Genomic DNA, 17,537 nt, shown 5'->3' on the forward strand with positions numbered 1-17,537 from the left:
TCAACTGACTAAGCCACCCAGGTGTCCCTTGAAGGTTATTGTTTAACTTTTAAAGGCACTCATTTCTTTCATGTCATTGACCATGACAGAGCTCGGGACTACATGTTGCAGCTCTTGACAGTTAGTCTGATGTTCTTTAACCTAGGAGGTTCTGACTAGACTCAGCCGTGTTAGTTCACATATTCTCTGGAAGTGGAATGATGCCTCTTGGTGACTTTGGAATGAGAGCAAAGTAAGTCATGTTTAAAAGTTAGGAGGGGGGCACCTGGGTGGCTCAGTTAGTTAAGCGTCCAGCTTCGGCTCAGGTCATGATCTCACGGTTCATGGGTTCAAACCCCGTGTCAGGCTCTGCGCTGACAGCTTAGAACCTGGAGCCTGCTTCAGGTTCTGTGTCTCCCTCTCTCTCCGACCCTCTCCTGCTCAGACTGTCTCTCCCTGTCTCTAAAAAATAAATAAAAAAACATAAAAAAAAATTTTTTTAAAGTGAGGAGGAGCCGATACAATGAGTCCTTATGTGTATCCACCTACTTGTTCAGTAAGTTTACTACTTTCCTTAATGGGTGTGTAAAACAGGTTTGGAACAAAATCCTGCATATTTTGCTTTGTTTTCAAGTATGTCCTGGCAGCACCTCCTTCCTGGTTTCACCCTTCTACGGCATTGGCCAGCACTTCCTACTTCCATAGAGGCGGAAAACCCTCCGCACCTAATTACCACTGCAGCGTCTGCTCGACTTCCCTGTGGCCACTCCCACTGTGACTGCAGATCGGGTCTCCCTGTGGCTTCTGACATACCGGGGTCAGGGAGTTGTTCCCCACAGGTCTGATGACTGAGGTGGGGATGAAGGACTTGACATTTGCCACCCACTCAGCCTTTGGAGAGAGGCCCCTAGTGGAAAACATGCCCTAACTAGGTGATGGTGTTAAACTGAGAGATCCATCTGACCCCTGAAAACCACTGATTTGCAGACTTAAGGGAGTCACAGAAGAGAGTTTTCAAAATGCCTTAAAGAGTCTTAATTATTGCCAAGCCCCGGAAACATTTGGCCTGACCCCTACAAGTACAGCCTGACCTGTCTCTGTACTTAGGGAAATATTTGCTCCTCCTTGATCTTCTAGGGCCCCTCAAAGAGGACAGGGGCTGGGGTGCCTGGGTGGCTCAGTCAGTTAAGCCTCCAACTTTGGCTCAGGTCATGATCTCACGTTCGTGGGTTTGAGTCCCGTGTCGGGCTCTGTGCTGACAGCTAACTCAGAGCCTGGAGCCTGCTTCTGATTCTGTGTCTCCCTCTCTCTCTGTCTCTTCCCGCTCAGGCTCTGTCTCAAAAATAAATAAAACATTAAAAAAAATTTTTTTTAAAGAGGAGAAGGGCCTTCCAGGAGGGGAGGGATAGCCAGCCATGGCTGCACAGGAAGGGCATGTTTCCATCTAACATAGTCACCTTGCATGTCACTGGGGTAACCAGGAGGTAGGGAGTACAGCCCTAGGGACGAGTTTGCGAGAACTCAGCTCTCATGCAGGGAAGATGGCTTAGAAAGGCCACATTCTCTTGGTTCCCTCCCTGGAGCACAGCTAAATTCCTCTGGGAATAAGGAGGGAGGGTTCTCCTCCCTCCCATGAAACCAGCCACAGATCCCCAGAGGCCGGTTCCTGATGGGGAGTGCTGAAGCCGGCAAAATCTCAGGTCTCCACCGCAGATGGCCCGGTTCTGGAACACACGGAATGGTGGCCTCACTCTGATTCAAAACCGCAGGCCCACAAACCAGACTGTTTTCTCCTTTCTCAGGCTGTGGTTCCTTTGTCAAGGCCAGAGACTCTGCGCATCCCACCACCCCTTTCCCCACTCTCCTCTTCCATCCCTCAGCTCACCCAGCACTGGTGTCTCCCCCTGCCCGCCTTCCCTGGCAGCCCAACTCTCATCTCCCCAGTTCCCGCACCTCCTCACAGGCCCGGCCCCGACCCCACAGGAGACACCCAGAGTTGTCGCAGGCCCTCCAGAGCTCAGGCGCTGTCCTTGTCCTCGGGTCTGGGTGCAGAAGGTAGCGAGGGTGGTCCCCAGCCCTGGGCCCGAGACCAGCCTGTGGTGCTACCGGCTGCGTGGGGAGCTCTCATGGCTTGGGTTCTAGCTTTCAAGTACGAAAATCTCCGTTACGAAAACATGAGGCCAGAAGAAGAGCACTGTCCTCCTAAAGCCAGTGCAGCCAACGGCCACAGAGTTTAGCTGCTTCCTCTGGGCGGCGCAGGTAGTGGGTGTTGGCAAGCACAAGCGGTCCAGGTGAGTCATCCCAAAGGAGCCCGGAGCGAGCTTCTCTGCCTTAGACAAATTTCTGTTTTCGTGGAGGTCAGGGTTGTCTGAGTTTGGGGGTGGGCGGTCTGGGGAAAGCCAGCTAGAAAGGAGGGCCCCAGAAATGGGACTCCTGGGATCTCTGCTGAGCCCTGAGGAAAAGCCACAAACTCGTTCTCTCTCCTCCCCACCCACCGCTGGTTTTCACCTTACATGTGACACGTACCAGAAACTTCCTGTTGAATCAGAGGACTGAACAATAGGAACCATGAGAAAAATATAGAAAGTGAGTTTTGTGCCACCGATGAGGGATGGTTTCCATGTTTTGACAACAGGGGCTGTATCACCTCTTTACTTGATTTAGATTTCCTTAAAACCCATAAGCTCTTACCACCAGTTTGAGGCTGATAGAGAGGTGCAGCTTAAAAGGGTCAATAATCTGATAGTTGTAGTCTAAGAGAAGCCCTGAACGGAACTCTTAGAAGTCATCTTGGGTCAGACAAGCAGATAAGCAACAGACCCACCACACTGAGCGGTGGAGTTCACATGGCCAATTAAATTCCCACAAGGGACAAGAGCTCAGGAAGAGCAAGGGCCATGTCCGCCACATTCCCCATCCCAGGGCCACATGTCCCAGCTCCCAGCCCAGGTGTGGGGTGGGGGGGTGGGAGCATCACCTGGGAAGGCTCACTGCAAGCTGGTGGACTGAATAGAGGGGCAGCAAGTCCATCACTAGCTGGAGTAGGACAGCCACCACTTTTCTTCCAGGAAAACCCATTCACCCCCCACTGTATCGAATTCTCTCTGGAGTAATTCAGGGCAGGAGGAGCGGTCTCAAACTGCCTGTCTCAGTGCCCTGTCCTGGATGCAGACTGTCTAGTTCCTCGCCTTCCCAGAAGTTTCTTCTCTGTTCCCCGGAGATGGGACTGGGAGGAGGAAGGGGGTGGGTGTGGAGGAACCCAGTAACCTCAGCAGTGTTGGAAATCGGTTCCAATCGTCTGGTCCCAGGGTGCCTGCCGGTGAGGGGCAGAGCCAGCTGTCTCCTTAATCCCAGGGAAGTGAGGGCAGCACCCTCTGGCCTAGCCTGTGGCTCCTCACCCATCCCACTGTCTCTTCAGAGCCAGGGAGGCCGCCTGCCATGGGGATGTGGGTGCACGGCCTGAAGTGGGGGCCAGCCTCCTTTCCCCAGAGTTCGTTCTGTCTTTAAGATCCACAGGGGCTTTAATCACCTTCAACTTCAAATGTCAAAGTCAGGTGCCAGTCCTGATCCTGGGCTGACATGAGTCTCTTAAGTCAGGGTTTCCTGGAGGGAGGCCAGGTGAACTTTACCCAGCCAGGCGAGTCTGGAGGAAGCTAAGAGAAAGATGGCGGCAGGGCAGGAGGAGCCCCCGAGTTTCCCTTCTCACTGCTGTGTCTCACCTACTGTCCTGTGCTTTTTTCTTCTGGCTCTGCCAGGACAAACGCAGCTTGGGAACAAGAGTTGCCCACTTTGGTCATTCTAAAGCCTGGAACCCAGGTTCAGGAAAGAAGAGGCCACAAAGGAGCCCAGGATGACGGGAAAACTAGGTACCCTGGGATCAGGGCAGGAGGGACTCAAGGCCGAGAGTGGTGGCCTCCATTTGAACCAGACACATCGACCTCAGTTCACTGTTTAAACCTCAGCCATGCAGAGGAAACGAAATCTCAGGTCCGGGACATAAAAGTCACATCTGGTTCCACTTCCAGAAGGGACCTCAAGGTCAGCTGCTACCTGATGGGGGTCCTGAGCCGGCGTGGTCAGCGGCGGTTCACACTGCCCGGGAGGAGCCTGCCTCCAGCTCCCAGGGCCAGTCATGACTGGATTTATTCCAAGTGCCTACTCCTGGGACTGGCCCCGAGAATGTGGCCCCTGAAGATGCGGGCCAACTTCCGTCTCTGTGCTCCAGTGGAGCGCTTAATGGTACCAGTCTAGCCCTGGGAACTCAGCTGGTCACAAAGTGCTCTCTTTCCTGCTTTTTTCTTCAAGAAAAAAAATTTTTTTTTAAATGTTTACTTGTTTTTAAGAGTGCAGGAGGGAGAGGGGCAGAGAGAGAGGGAGACATAGAATCTGAAGGAGACTCTAGGCTCTGAGCTGTCAGCACAGAGCCTGATGCGGGGCTCGAACCCACGGGCCACGAGATAACCCGAGCTGAAGATGGACGCTCGACCAACTGAGCCAGCCAGGCGCCCCTCCTGCTTTTTCTATCTGTTCTCTTCTGCATCCAGTCTGGTGCTCTCAGGCAGGCTTTTGAACCTCTTTCTCTCCACTGCTCTTAGGTGCCAGGGGCCAGGCCTACCACAGGGTGGGCGCATGGCTGGCTGACTTCCTCTCCTGGCCCAGACACAGGGGAATTCCAGCTAGGGTGAATGTTCATCTTCTGGAAGACATTTTAACTGAGTAGCCTGGAGGCCTAGGCTTCAGTTTAATAACCAGGTTTCAGCATGGGCATTCCTGGGGGTCAGGTACAGTTTCAGGATGGGAAGAGGCGCTGGGGCTTCCTGACTTCTCTCTGGTAAACTTGCCAGGCATTTTAGTTTGCATTGTCCCTGCAGCTTCACAACTGCCCTATGCCATAGGTCACAGTAATGTTCCTGCTTCCCTCCCTCCCAACCCACATTTGACAGATGAGGGGACTAGAAGCACAAAGAGGTTCAGTGGGAAGGCAGGTCCAGGGCTAGACTTCAAGTTCCAGGGCCAGGAGTTCAAACCTCCTGCTTCTCCAGCTAGGGCTTGCCTGTTTCCAGGCCTGTTCAGCCCCCCTAGCTTCTGTTCCTGCACCCCTTTCCCGCCCTCCTCACCCACGGGGTACAGTTTGAGAGCTAGGCCCTTAGCTCAGGGGGTGTGTCCGGCTGCCGGCAGGGGTGAGACACTTGGAAAGCCTCCAAGGCCAGCAGGGTCTTGTTGATGCGGCTGATGGTAGGGTAGGGCATGAGATCCACCTTGAACCTGTAGCAGAGAAACACCTGTCTCACACCATCTTGACAACCAGGTGTGCAGGGGACTAGGGAGACTGGCGAGGGAAGCACAGAGGCGCGCTGGGTGGGGGCCCTAGAGCTGACCAAAGAAGGACCAGGAAGGCGGCCCTGCCACATGGGGGCCTTGTCCATAGGTGGCTCTGGGACAGCAGGTCTTAGGCAGTACCGTCTAGCATCTCTGTCGCCTGCTGCTCCTCTTCCAAGCAATGGCTATTCATTGAGAGCCTACTACGTTAGGCACAGTGCTCAGCATTTACATATACAGATAAGGGCTCTACCTGTGCCCTAAGCTTCTCAAGTGCAGCGAATGTGTCATAACATCATCTCTGTATCCTGATGGGCCCTGACATGATGCCTTCCAGAGAGGCATTCTTTCATGCCTCACTGAAGGCGGTTGGAGGAAAGCACTGCTGGGCGTAGACATACCCATGTCTGTGCGGGGCAGCAGGCTCTTGGCAGGGGGCGGTTTCTTCTAGGGGTGTCCACCAGGTGAGCCACCTCCTCTTAGGAACAGGGGCTATACGGGATTGTATGAGCCAAGATAGGCATGGTGTTCCCCTGATGTCTTGTGCCTGTCTCCTCCCGTCTCAATGGCTGGTGTGGCCTGGCACACAAGGCTCCTTGGCCAGTGGTGGTGGGGGTGGGGGTCGGGAGTCTCTGCATGAGGTGCTTCCTTGGTAGCTGAAGTTGGGGCCTTATTGTGGGAGGAGGCTGGGCATTTAGAGGGGAGGAGCCACGTAGAAGAGGGAGAGCAGTGGGGCTCTCTTACCTTTCAGCATTTGCCACCTGAGGCACTAAGCAGAGATCAGCCATGGACACCTGAAAGGGGGTTGGGTGGGTTTGCATTCCGAGTGTGCCCCAGACTCACAGGCCGGGCTGGCTATGTTCATGGGGGTGCCAGCCCTTGACATTTCCCTGCTCCTGGGTCTTCCACCCCATCCCCACTGCTCACCCCCCTTCTCCCTGGGTCTGTCCCCAGAGCTGATACACTTCTCCCAGGCCAGGATCCAGTTGTCCTGACAACCGACTCTGTGGGTGGCCAGAAAAGGCCTGATTGTCTCAGTGGATCCTATTGTGCTTGTTAAAAACCACCATCATAGGCCCTTAACCTCAGGCGCCCAGCAGGGAGGAGACGCCTCAGGATGAGGTGAGGGGCCCTGAAACCAGAATTGCGACCTTGGTCCCCCCCAATCCTGTACCCCCTCCGGAAGCTCTCTGGCCTGCATTTTCCCCGGGGTGGAGGGGTAGAGGGGGAAGTCCACTGTAGAAAGGCCTGGGGAGGACTTACCTCATCTCCCACACAGTACCTTCCTGCTGTGCTCTGCAGAATCTGCTCCAGAGCTGCGGGGGGGGGGGGGGGCACACAAATCTTACTCTGGGCATAGACCAGGCCTTGGCCCCCACAGCTCTGAAATGAGCAGCTGTCTGAGTGAGAGGCTGGGGCGTGTGTGCTGGAGGGAATGTGACAACCAGATCTGGAGAGCGTTGCCGGGGACATGGAGACAGATGGGGTTTCCCCGGGCTCCTGAAGCCCAGCTGCTGTCCCTTCCCCGAGAAGGGACAAGACCGGCCACTGGACAAGGCAGCAGCTCTCACGCGATGGGCTGGTGCTTTGCTAGCCTTCTTTCCCGGCTGGAGCAGAGGTGGGGCCAGCCAGCCCCAAAGGGCTGTGGGCCTCAGGTGCTGAGGTGCCCAGAAGTGCCAGAGGTTGAGGCCAGGTTTGGACGGTATCCCACCCCACTGTCTCCTCCGCCCTGCCCCCCTGCCCTCACCCATGCCGTTGTCAGGACCAAAGAGCCTGGGAGGTTGTTTCAGACGCCCAGGGACCTAGGCAGGAGGGCTGTGCCATTGAGAGGTGACCCTGGGATGGGTCACAGGAATGAGGACTCACCATTAAAGCCAGAAGTGATGGCTTTCTGGGCCCAGGTCAGCTGGTTCTCCTGTCCCACTTGCTTCAGGACAGACAGGTTCTATGCAACCAAAGATCATCTGTGACTGGCTTTGGGAACCACCTGGGCCTGCCAAGCCCCCTCAGGGAAGCTCAGTTCCCTTTCTGCCCCTAGTGGTCCATCTGTCCCCACCTGGGCTCCAGGAACTCCTCTTCCCATCAGGGCACTAAGGGTCGGGACGTGGGGAGGGGGAGTGATCCGATCAGCCACCTTCTCCGGTTGCCCCAGTGGCTCCTGTTGTCTGGACCCTTGTGACTCTGGGCAGGGATGTGCAAGGGTGGGGACATAGGATGCTGCCGTGACTGTAAAGTGTGTGGCCACGACCTGAGGCCTGCAACCAAGGCTTCTCCCTTGGGGGGGCGGGGTGCAACACGAGGGGTGGTTGGGGGAGGAGCATAGGTTTGCCTTTCAGGAGATGTGGACCCTGGTTCCATCCTTACACCCCTGGAGCCATTTCACTTCTAGGCTTCGGTTTCCTCATCTGTAAAATGGGGCTACCTGTCTGCTCCAATCTCCTGTGTTACAAACAACAAGGTAACATGGGAATGGGGGCACAGGTATGGTCATGGGTGCTAGGCTCTGGCCATACTTAGTTGAATGACTGCAAAGTCACTCCACCTTTCTCAGGCTATTTCCTCATTTAAGCCAGGGGTTAGCACAGATGAATTGCTTTGATACTTATTTTTTAGCAGGGAAAATTTTTTAAAGATAAAATCTCGTGAGACTCCCAATCTATGCTACAGAACAGATGAGAGGGAGCACTTTCCGGTTAAGGGAGGGGAGGGGGGCGGCTCTGCAACCTCAGCCTCTCCCCTGCCACCTGGCCCCTCCCTCTCCTTGGGAACCTCTGGGCCGTCCTTGGAAACCTGGGGCTTCTGAGAATGCAGCTGGGGACCCAGCAGGGCAGGTGATTTCTGGGATCCCTCTGGGGATCCGGATGTAAGCCCCTGAGGAGCCCTCCTGGCCTCCTGCTGCCCCCACTCCCAAGCTGGGTGCCCCACTGTGAGGCCCCACACCCATGTGCAGCTGAAGGTAAGAGCAGGTGAGGGGAGGTGGGGCGGGGGGGGGGGGGGGGGGGGGGGGGGGGGGGTGCGGGATGCAAGCCCAAAGCCACACCTGCAGGGGCTGGATGCCACCCGTGATGAGGTCGGAGATCATGCGCACGTAAGCTCTCTTCTTCGGGTCTTGAGGCAAGAGTTGTGGGGTGGGCCGAGTCTCCTCCAGGTACTCGATGATGGCCAGCTGTTGGGAGGGGAGCAGGGAGGCGCAGACCCCTGGACCAGAGTGCCGGGACCAGCAGACTCCTCCTTGCCCTCCTCAGCTGGAGCCCGAGAAGCCAACGCTCCCCCAGGAAGAGCCCTTTCTGGCCCCCTGTCCTGCACAAGTTGGCTCCCCATATGCTCGAGCCTCCTTTCACTTCCCCAAACAACCGCCCAACTTCTTCCCTCTGACAAGTCTGACAAGACTGTCATGTCCCTACGAAGGGCCAGGCGCCAGGCCACACATAAGCAAGGAAGAGCTGTGAGGGCCTCTCGTTCCGGGCAGGCCCTGAACTCACTGACTGGCCAATGGTGATGCCGTCGATCTTCAGGGCCGGCACCTGCTTCATGGGATTCAGTGCTTGGAATTCTTCAGAGAACTGTGGAGACAAGGACCTGATGGACGAGGTGGCCTGGACCAGGCGCGCAGGGAGACTGCAGGCCTGCGGCGCACCCACACTGTCCTCCCATGGGCAAGGCCGGAGGGATCCAGGCGGGATTCCAAAACCCAGTGGCTGCTGAGCTACAGGACTCGTCCCACTGGCCCGGCTGTGTGGTTTTCCTTGTTCCTCACACTGTGGCCCAAGGTACATCCAGAGGGCCCAGCAAGAGGCAAGGACCCACTGGCCCACTCACCCTCCTGGGGTCAGGGACTGAGGGGCCAGGTTGTGGCACAGAGCCTGGAACCTGGGCCCTTCCCATGGCTCTTCATGCTGCACAGTGAACCCGGTCCCTCCAGGGAGAGCCAGAAGGTTCACCTCTTGGAGGGAAGCAGTGTGCACCCTCTGCTGGGTCCCTCTACCAGACCTCTCCCACCTGAGGGTGGCCTCCTCACCTGCTGGCCCCCATCCTTTACAAGGTTGATGGGGATCGTCTCGTAGTCGATGCTTTTCAAGGCCAGAGCTACGAGAGACAGCAGAGTCAGGAGACAGCTTCTGGCTACACTTCCAAGGGCTACTTGGGGTTCCAGAAAGAGGCTTCTTTTTCCAGGCTGCCCAGCGTAGCCCTGACCCCATCTCTCCAGTTTCCCTGGTCGCCAGCCACTCTCCTCCCTCAGGTCTCTGATGCCCCCCTTGCCTCCTGAATGCTCAGGGCCGTCCTATCCATACCTGCACAGGGTCCTCCACACCCCTGAGTGCTGCCTCCAGGCCTGGGCCCTGGCATCCTGGGAGCTCCCAGAGGGCAGCAGGTCAGTGTTCTTGTCACCTCTGCCCGCTCCAGGGCCTTGGACAGTGGCAAGCAGGGCTTATTTGTTGGAGTCCTGCAATTATTCTCTCACAAAGGTGGCCAAGGGCCCAGGGCAGGTGCTCCTGTGACCGCAAGTGCATACACACGCAGATGACTCTCCAGAGAAGAAGCCCTTTCTTATCCATTTTCTCTGTTCCCAGAGTGGTTTACTACTGATTTCAAGCAGGGCATCAGAGCTCTTGAGTGGTCTCACAGTACCCGCTATGACTCCCAGTGACCAGATTTCCTCTCTGTGCCCTCTGATAATTTCCCCTGGCAAGGTGAGGGTAAAAACACTGGGCCAGCTGAGGGACGACTGTGTGTGTGTGTCTGTGTGTGTGTGTGTGTGTGTGTGTGTGCACATGTGCACTGAAATATGGTGATGGCTGGTCTCCAGCAAAGGCAAAGGAGCAAGGCGAGGGGGATGAGACGTGTCAGGGTCTGAAGAGAGCCTGGGAGGCATGGGGCTCGGCCTCAGCGCCGGTCAGTCAGAGTGGCTGCTGGGTCCGGGAGGGAGAAATCACTGCACACGGGTCCTGTGGCTCCCGTCTGGCCCAGCTAGGACAGCAGAGGCTCTGGGCCCCGGGAAGGTGTCTGGAGAAATGCCTCTGGCACCCCAGTGCGCTTGCCTACTGATTCTAGCAAATACCTAGTGACTGTGGGGCAGGGGAGGGTCAAGGCGCATGGCTTCCCAGCCAGGGCCAGACTCCCGGAGGCGGACTGCCCGGGTTCAGATTTCATCACATTCATTTGCTAGCTGTGCAGCCTTGGGCAAGGAACTTAATGAGCTCCTGTGCCTTGGTTTCCTCATGTGACAGTATAGGAGCTACGAACATGGACTCTGGAGTCAGACCAGCTGTCCAAATTCTAGCTCTGCCTCTTACTAGCTACCCAGTCTTGGCCAAGTTACTTCACATCCCCGGGGCCTCAGTTTCATCGCCTGTACAATGAAGGCAATAATAATCCCTCCCTCCTGGGGTTGCCGAGGTTTAAATGGAATCAGGCACATAAAAATGTTCAGCACGGTTTTCCGGCAGTATGAGCTGGGACCGGCTTCTTTGCCACGGGCTGTGTTGAGCTGAGGGAGGGAAGGGCCCCGGTTTCTGTTTCCTCTTCCTCGAAGCCTCTGGGGTTGACACTGGCCACTTGTGCTTAATTTGCCAGATCAAGTAAGATAAGACCTGAGGGAGGCCAGCTGTTCCCTGCCAGTCACCAAGCACCTCTGGGTTTTGTGAGCCTACTGGAAGTGTGGTTGCTAAGTGGCTTGGGAGAGCAGGGTGGGAGAGGTGGCTGGCCCCAGGGGAAAAACAGCCCACCCTTCTAGCCATCACCACCCTCGTCTAGTTGGGACTTCCTAGGTGGAAGCGTCATTCAAGGCTGAAGTGTCCAGGGCACTGGAGGATGGTGCCCTGTCTGACAGAACACCGCTCTGTCCCAGGCTGGCTCTCCCCGCAGCACCGCCCCCCCCCAGGCTCTTGGAGGCACAACACTTACCGATTCGAACTCTCCATGAGCAGGAGCTCCGGAAATAGGAGTAGAGGATGGGCTGAGGAGAGACAGCATGAAGAGAGGGGTGTTAAACCATGCTCGTGGGGGTTCTCAGCCCCAGAAGCCCACTGGAGAGGCAACGGCCCTCAGCCAGGAGGCTCCGGGCTAGCAGGCCTCCTTTCCAGGACCTGTGTCTACAACGCAGGCCAGCCTCCCAGCTCTCTGGGTCAGGGGCCTTGGGGGTCAGGTGGGGTCTCTCAGCTCCAAACTGTGCTACCGTGCATCCCTGACTGAGGTCCATGGGGCCCCCAACAGGGCAGCCAGCCTGCACATGCCTTCCTTACCTTGCCTGACTCAGTCATGGTGTCGTGGTGACCCTTGGCCTCTCAAGGAATGTCCCCTCTCCCAGAGCTGCAGAGCAGGGGGAGGAACCCTGAAGGGGTGGATCCCATGAGCCAATGGGGAAGCTGAGCTAGATAGGCTTCCGGGAAACTTTGACTCTGGTCCGAAAGGACATCTCTTTCCAACTTGTGGGAAGTTTTTTATATTCCTGGTGGAGCCAGATTTGGTGTCCTGGGCAGATGAGGTGGCCTAGTTTTGGAAGCGGTAGTTCAAGTGGTGTGGTGTGCTGGACGCTGGCATACCTAGGGTCTGGTTCCAGTGCAGGAACTGCACCATCTGCATGACCTTGGGCAGATCCCTGCCTTCTTTATTCTCTCTCATCTGTAAAATGAGGGGTTGCTGTAAGATGATAGCGTAATTCTTTCCAGCAGTGAGAGAAAGAGGAGGAATTTCTAGTTCTTTCATGCTGCGGTGCCCATGTCTTTCAACCCACCACCCACCCACCAGTCCTCCAGTCCTCCAGGATCTCAGTGGTCTCATAAAAATAGCTGGGGAATATGCCCATGGACTACAAGCTGAGGTCACAAGAGGACAGCCTATAGTGTGTTGTGTTTGGTCTACTTAAACTTAACAATGTTTTGGGGGCGCCTGGGTGGCTCCAAGTCCAACTTTGGTTCATGGGTTTGAGCCCCTCATTGGGCTCTGTGCTGACTGCTCAGGCTGGAGCCTGCTTCAGATTCTGTGTCTCCCTCTTTCTCTGTCCCTCCCCTGCTTGCACTCTGTCTCTCTCAAAAATAGACAAACATTAACAAAATTAAAAGTGTTTCTAATTGGTTGCCAACATTGAAAAATCAGGATGTTTCATATACAAATCCTATCCATCTGTTTTTTCTCTCTTTTTTTAAATGTTTTATTTTATTTTTGATACAGAGAGAGACAGAGCATGAGAGGGGGAGGGGCAGAGAGAGAAGGAGGCACAGAACCGGAAGCAAGCTCCAGGCTCTGAGCTGGCTGTCAGCACAGAGCCTGACGCTGGGCTCGAACCCACGAGCGTGAGATCTGACCTGAGCCGAAGTCGGAGGCCCAACCGACTGAGCCACCCAGGCGCCCCCCATCTGTTTTTTCTTAAAAAAATCTGGAGACCATGGACTCAGGTTCCTGAGTAGCAATATTGACTGGAGACAATTACTGGCCTCCTTCAGTCAGGGCGTGCCATGTCCCTTATCTGGCCCTCTTCTCTCATTCTCATTATCCTGAGGCAGCTGGAGGAGGCTGAGTGTGTGTGTGATCTCTCCTCTAAAGTTTAAAAGACTCAGAGTTCATTTCTCTGGTCCTTCTTGGGTAGTCAGCATTTCAAAGCAGGGCGCAGGACTAGAAATTAGTTAGCACTCACGAATCTCCAGGCAGACGTGTGTATCCATATGGATGAGGAACACAACAGAATTCCTAGATCACCCCTGACTACCATCCTCTGACTACAGACATTTCACCCAAGTTCTCCCTCCCTTCTGAAACCCCCAGCACACAAATTGTTCTGTGGCCCTGCCTTCACCATCCCTGACCTATCAACTCCGTCTTCTAGGTAGGCAAGGGCACAATGGGAAACCAGGCCCTCCCAGATTACTTTCTGAGCCTGGGAGTCCCAGCCGGTACTGGGGGCACCGTTTGTGGGGAAAGTAAAGATGGTTCTGGTGCAGAGGGCAGGTGACAGATGACAGGTGTCTTTGGGAGGAATTAGGTGGCCACAACTAGATGAACCCTATTCAGAGGTACATCCCTTTCCTTACCTGGTCAGGCTGGAGGGGCCCCTGGGGCCCAGAGGCAGGGATTGCTGGCAAGGGACGGGACCACTAGAGAGCCTCAGACATTAGCTTAGAATCCTTGAAGAAATGTCTTATCTAATTACTGAATGTTACATCCTCACCTGTGCCACCGTCCTCAGGTTTCCTACTTATGGGCCATCAGGAAACATGTGGAGAGCAGTTCCTGCTCTTCCTCTTACTAGTGAGGACTATAAACTACCCCGTGTTCCCTTCTGCACTTGTAGAGCTAGATTTTAAACCTGAGTGAAGAATTCATCTCCTCACTACCCTGGAGGAACCTTGTTCCCAATTCAAATCTGGATTCTGATGAGCCTAGCAGATTTTATTTTTAAACCATTTCTCACGCATGTTTTGAAAGACTCCTAACATCCCATTTGTGAGTGGAAGAGCTATACACTGTTAAGGGGATGCTGTATCCCTCCGATATGCCCGCCACCTTCCTTGGTGGTTCTCAAACTCGAATAAGACTTTAAAAAGTTCATCTGGGCCGCTTATTAAACATGCAGATCCTCGGGCCCCCTCCCCCAGAGGTGACACCGGGGCTCTGGGCCGGGCGGGGAGGAGCTCCCCAGGTGTTGGCGATAACTTAAAGCGTTCAGGGACTCTCTCGAAAAGCGAACCACCGGGGAAGACCCTGGGTTAACGGTTAGGACCCGACGGGCCAACCAGTCGGGGAAGACCACACGGGGCTGTGTGGAAGGGAGGCAAGGGACGACGTATGGAAAGCTTAGCGGAGACAAAGGTGAGAGACAGGTGGAGCGCGAGGGTGCAGCGACTCCACAGCGCCTTGCGCAGTCCACCAACCCGCGCCGCCTGGGGCCCACTCCTCTCCAGACTACAGGCCCCAGCGGGCAGCGAGGAACTAGCCCCTGGCAGTGCGCAGGCGCAGAGCTCCGCCCGCGCGGCGCTGTGCATGCCGGGAGTTGTGCCTTGTCTGAGCTGCAGCTCGGCTGAGCGACTCACTTTAACTCCCCCCCCCCCCCCCCCCGGGTTTCTCAGGGTTTCTAAGTAGCGCCCCTCTCCCCGGATGCGTGGCACAGACCTTCCCCGCTTGCATCTCGCACCTCGGGCCACCCCTCTTCCAGTCCCGGAGACTTGGTGCTTGGGACTCTCCGGCTTGTCGACGACTGTGGGCCTGTGAGACCCCGACACGTCAGAACCTACGCTTCTGTCGTGGTAAAGCTAGGGGATGGACTAGCATGATCTTTAAGGTCGCCTCTGGCTCGCCCCGCCCTTCCGCCACGCCCCCACTCCCGGCGCTGCTGGGAGTTGCAGTTTCTTGAGCTCGTTTTCTCCCCGGCAGGCCCGCCGGGCCCGCGCGGTCCATCATGCTCTGCGCTACTAGCTGCCTCTTAGCGGCCCAGACGGCGACCACGCTCCCTGCCCAGCCCAGAGGCCGGGACCCCTGGGCCCGCTGCCGGCGCAGGGAACTACATTTCCCAGGGCACCCCGAGCTGATTCTAGGTGACTTCTTGGCCGAGCGGCTCGCAAGACCGAGCGTGCTGGTGGGCCGGAGGGCAATCCTGAGGAGGGGCAGGATGCCACCAGTGGTGGGCGGAGGCCTGGCAGGGTCCGAGCTGCGTTCCCGGCGTTGTGGGCCCCAGACTGCTACGGTTGTGGGCCCCGACAAGACCGCGGACCCTGCAGCGCGGAGCCTCAAGCGGCCTGCTTGGGGCTCGCGACACTTCGAGGCGGCCGGCCGGTGGGCCCTGCTGGCCCTGGTGACGCTGCTGTCCTTCGCCACACGTTTTCACCGTCTGGACCAGCCGCCGCACGTCTGGTGAGTGACAGGAGGGACTCGGCAGGTCCCTTGGCAACCGGGTGGGAGGGATGCGCCCTCTGATTGGCCCGAGGGCACGGAGGGGGCGGGAATCACAGGAGGAGGGGCGGGGCTGCGCTGCAGTGGGAAACAGGTTTCTGGAAGTTGTTTTTGACCAGGTACAGTCTCTGTGAAAGGAGTCTCTTTGCTCTGGTGGGTGGCAGTGGGATTCCTGAGGATCCGAGAAAGCAGTCTTTCAGATTGTGGCTTTTCAAGGTGCTTTGAACTTCCAAGGAGAATTGGAAATTCTTAGTATAGAATTTGATGATGACTGCATTAGGTGACCAAAGTGAGTTCCTAAACTGCAGGATTTCCAGGCATCAGGGGAGGCAAAAATCATCCTGGGACTAGGGGACAATTTGTCCAGGGATGATGACATGGGTCCCAGGAAGCAGGTCTGGGGTCATTTTGTGAGGAGAAACTTGTTTTCTTAAAGGTTTTATTTTGTAGGACTCAAATTTCATGGGATAAGCTTAAAAAGACTCCAACTGGAACGAGAAAAGGTTTTATACAATCTGAAAATGGTTAATTTAAAAAAAATTTTTAAAAATTTATTTTTGAGAGACAGAGACAGCGTGAGCAGGGTAGGGTTAGAAAGAGAGGGAGACACAGAATCTGAAGCAGGCTCCAGGCTCTGAGCTAGATGTCAGCACAGAGCCTGACGTGGGGCTCGAACCTATGAACCGTGAGATCATGACCTGAGCCGAAGCCTACACTTAACCAACTGAGCCACCCAGGCACCCCTGAAAATGGTTAATTTGCGTAGCAAACAAGCGATATCATGTTCTGTTGGTATCCCTGATGAGAAAGTTAGTGTAGGCAATATTAGAAATGGAACTCCTTGACCAAAAGCCAGCTATCAACCTATCTGGGCTATCCTTCTGGAAAGTGAATACATTAGCTTATTATTGTTTTGTGAGTGCTGGCAGAAGATATGAGACCCCTGGGTCAGAGATAAAGGACTTACTCATGGGGCAGGAAGTAGGATGAACATCAGTGTATTGGTGTTAAGTTTGAATCTCCTACTCCCTCCCCCTGCTGATCTGGGGTTGTTAGGGGAAAGAAAGACAAATCATGCTCAGGAATAGTCCAGGAAGAATCTACAATTTTGAAAATGCAGGTTTATATAACCCTCCGCCTCTTTTGTCCTGATCATTACCCAGTTGGTGGCCAAGAGATGAGCCCTTTCTGATGATGTCTGCATTAGGTGACCAAAATGCTTAACTAAGGTGTGTGAACCAGGTGGAGGTGAGGGAAGTAGAGTTAGAAATCATTTTGAGAAGACTATTCTGTGCTCGACAATATCAAATGCCTGTGGAGGGTATGGAGTGTGGAATGTCATCAAGCACCTTGACTATTGTCTCATTATTATGTGTCGATTGTTTTTTTTATAAATTTTTTTAAATGTTTTCTTTATTTTTGATACAGAGAGAGACAGAGCATGAGAGGGGGAGGGGCAGAGAGAGAAGGAGACACAGAACCGGAAGCAGGCTCCAGGCTCTGAGCTAGCTGTCAGCACAGAGCCTGTCGCGGGGCTCGAACCCACGAATGTGAGATCTGACCCAAGCCGAAGCCGGAGGCTTAACTGACTGAGCCACCCAGGCGCCCCTATGTGTCCATTGTAAAAAGCGCACTATTGTCAGACTGTGGATGGTTTGGAATGACATTGTTTAGTTTCAAGGACCCCAATGACGTATGTGGAGTCAGATGGTTAGACTGAAACAGCGTCATCAACACTGTAACCTGAAAAAGTGCCAGTAGCAGTGACACACCAGTGATAGCTGGGAGAGTGGGGCAAAGTCCTAATACAGTTAGTTTCCTTGGAGTGCGCAGGGTCAATGCCCAGTGCAGTGTGGCTTCCTGTATCGCAAGACAAACTGGCCAGCTTTTGGCTGGAGTCACAAGTCACCACAACTTTTGATGGCTTCTGCTTCAGATAGAGTCCTTTACTTTGTGCCTAGTCCATGATGATAGATGTGTTTCCAGGCCTGGCGCATTCATGAATCCAGGTGGCAATGGCAACAGTCTGTTGGGTACAAGCTTGATGTGCAGCTTGATTTCAATCATTCTTATCTGAATACTGGCCCTTACTCTGGGCATCTGTATGAGTGATCCAGATTGTCCCATTGACAGGAAGCTGTGATTTTTTTCCCCCACAGTTCTTGGCTCTGAAGAGGAGTGTTTTAAATTTCTCAGTATACAGTCTTCTAGATGGTGCACCAGAAGCTAGGCTAATGGTAAAAGCCCAAGAGCCAATAAAAGTATAACTTGCCTGTTTCTCAGGAGTATTGTGTAAGGCAAGAGTGATGACTTTCAATTCAGCCAACTGTGCCCATTAACCCGTATTGCAGTTGGCC

The 17,537-nt window shown here is 54.8% G+C and overlaps 2 protein-coding genes across 5 annotated transcripts in view; one reads left to right on the top strand and one right to left on the bottom strand.

The window, feature by feature from the left end:
• POMT2 (protein O-mannosyltransferase 2) overlaps positions 1-17,537 on the top strand; it is a 66,655-nt gene that overhangs the window by 7,215 nt on the left and 41,903 nt on the right. The window contains exon 1 of one of the 2 annotated variants that reach the window (XM_029952788.1): positions 14,668-15,141. The exons of the other annotated variant lie outside the window; for it this stretch is intronic. Coding sequence (XP_029808648.1) covers positions 14,690-15,141 — 452 coding nt within the window. The 5' untranslated portion in view covers positions 14,668-14,689. Of the gene's footprint in view, positions 1-14,667; positions 15,142-17,537 lie in introns of those variants that run through there. 2 annotated transcript variants of the gene reach the window in all.
• Positions 4,686-14,538, bottom strand: GSTZ1 (glutathione S-transferase zeta 1). 3 transcript variants are annotated; one of them, XM_029952802.1, is made up of 9 exons: positions 14,404-14,538; positions 11,203-11,254; positions 9,317-9,384; positions 8,781-8,861; positions 8,339-8,464; positions 7,165-7,243; positions 6,562-6,614; positions 6,043-6,092; positions 4,686-5,244 (listed from the first exon to the last, which is right to left on the bottom strand). In XM_029952802.1, the coding sequence occupies exons 1-9, from the start codon at positions 14,416-14,418 to the stop codon at positions 5,118-5,120; spliced, it is 651 nt and encodes a 216-aa protein (XP_029808662.1). In that variant the 5' UTR covers positions 14,419-14,538; the 3' UTR covers positions 4,686-5,117. The 3 variants fall into 3 exon arrangements, with proteins under 3 accessions (XP_029808662.1, XP_029808661.1, XP_029808663.1); XM_029952801.1 differs by lacking the exon at positions 14,404-14,538 and adding an exon at positions 11,541-11,594; XM_029952803.1 differs by lacking the exons at positions 11,203-11,254; positions 14,404-14,538 and adding an exon at positions 9,591-9,688.

The sequence above is a fragment of the Suricata suricatta genome, chromosome 9, assembly GCF_006229205.1.
Source record: "Suricata suricatta isolate VVHF042 chromosome 9, meerkat_22Aug2017_6uvM2_HiC, whole genome shotgun sequence".
Lineage (NCBI taxonomy): Eukaryota > Metazoa > Chordata > Mammalia > Carnivora > Herpestidae > Suricata > Suricata suricatta.

Bases quoted from the DNA above. Each gene is read 5' to 3' on its own strand.
- GSTZ1 (XM_029952801.1), bottom strand. The intron at 6,615-7,164 runs GTGAGTCCTCAT...CCCCCCCCGCAG, and splicing joins CATCACTTCTGGCTTTAATG to CTCTGGAGCAGATTCTGCAG. The intron at 6,093-6,561 runs GTAAGTCCTCCC...ACCCCCTTTCAG, and splicing joins GGTACTGTGTGGGAGATGAG to GTGTCCATGGCTGATCTCTG.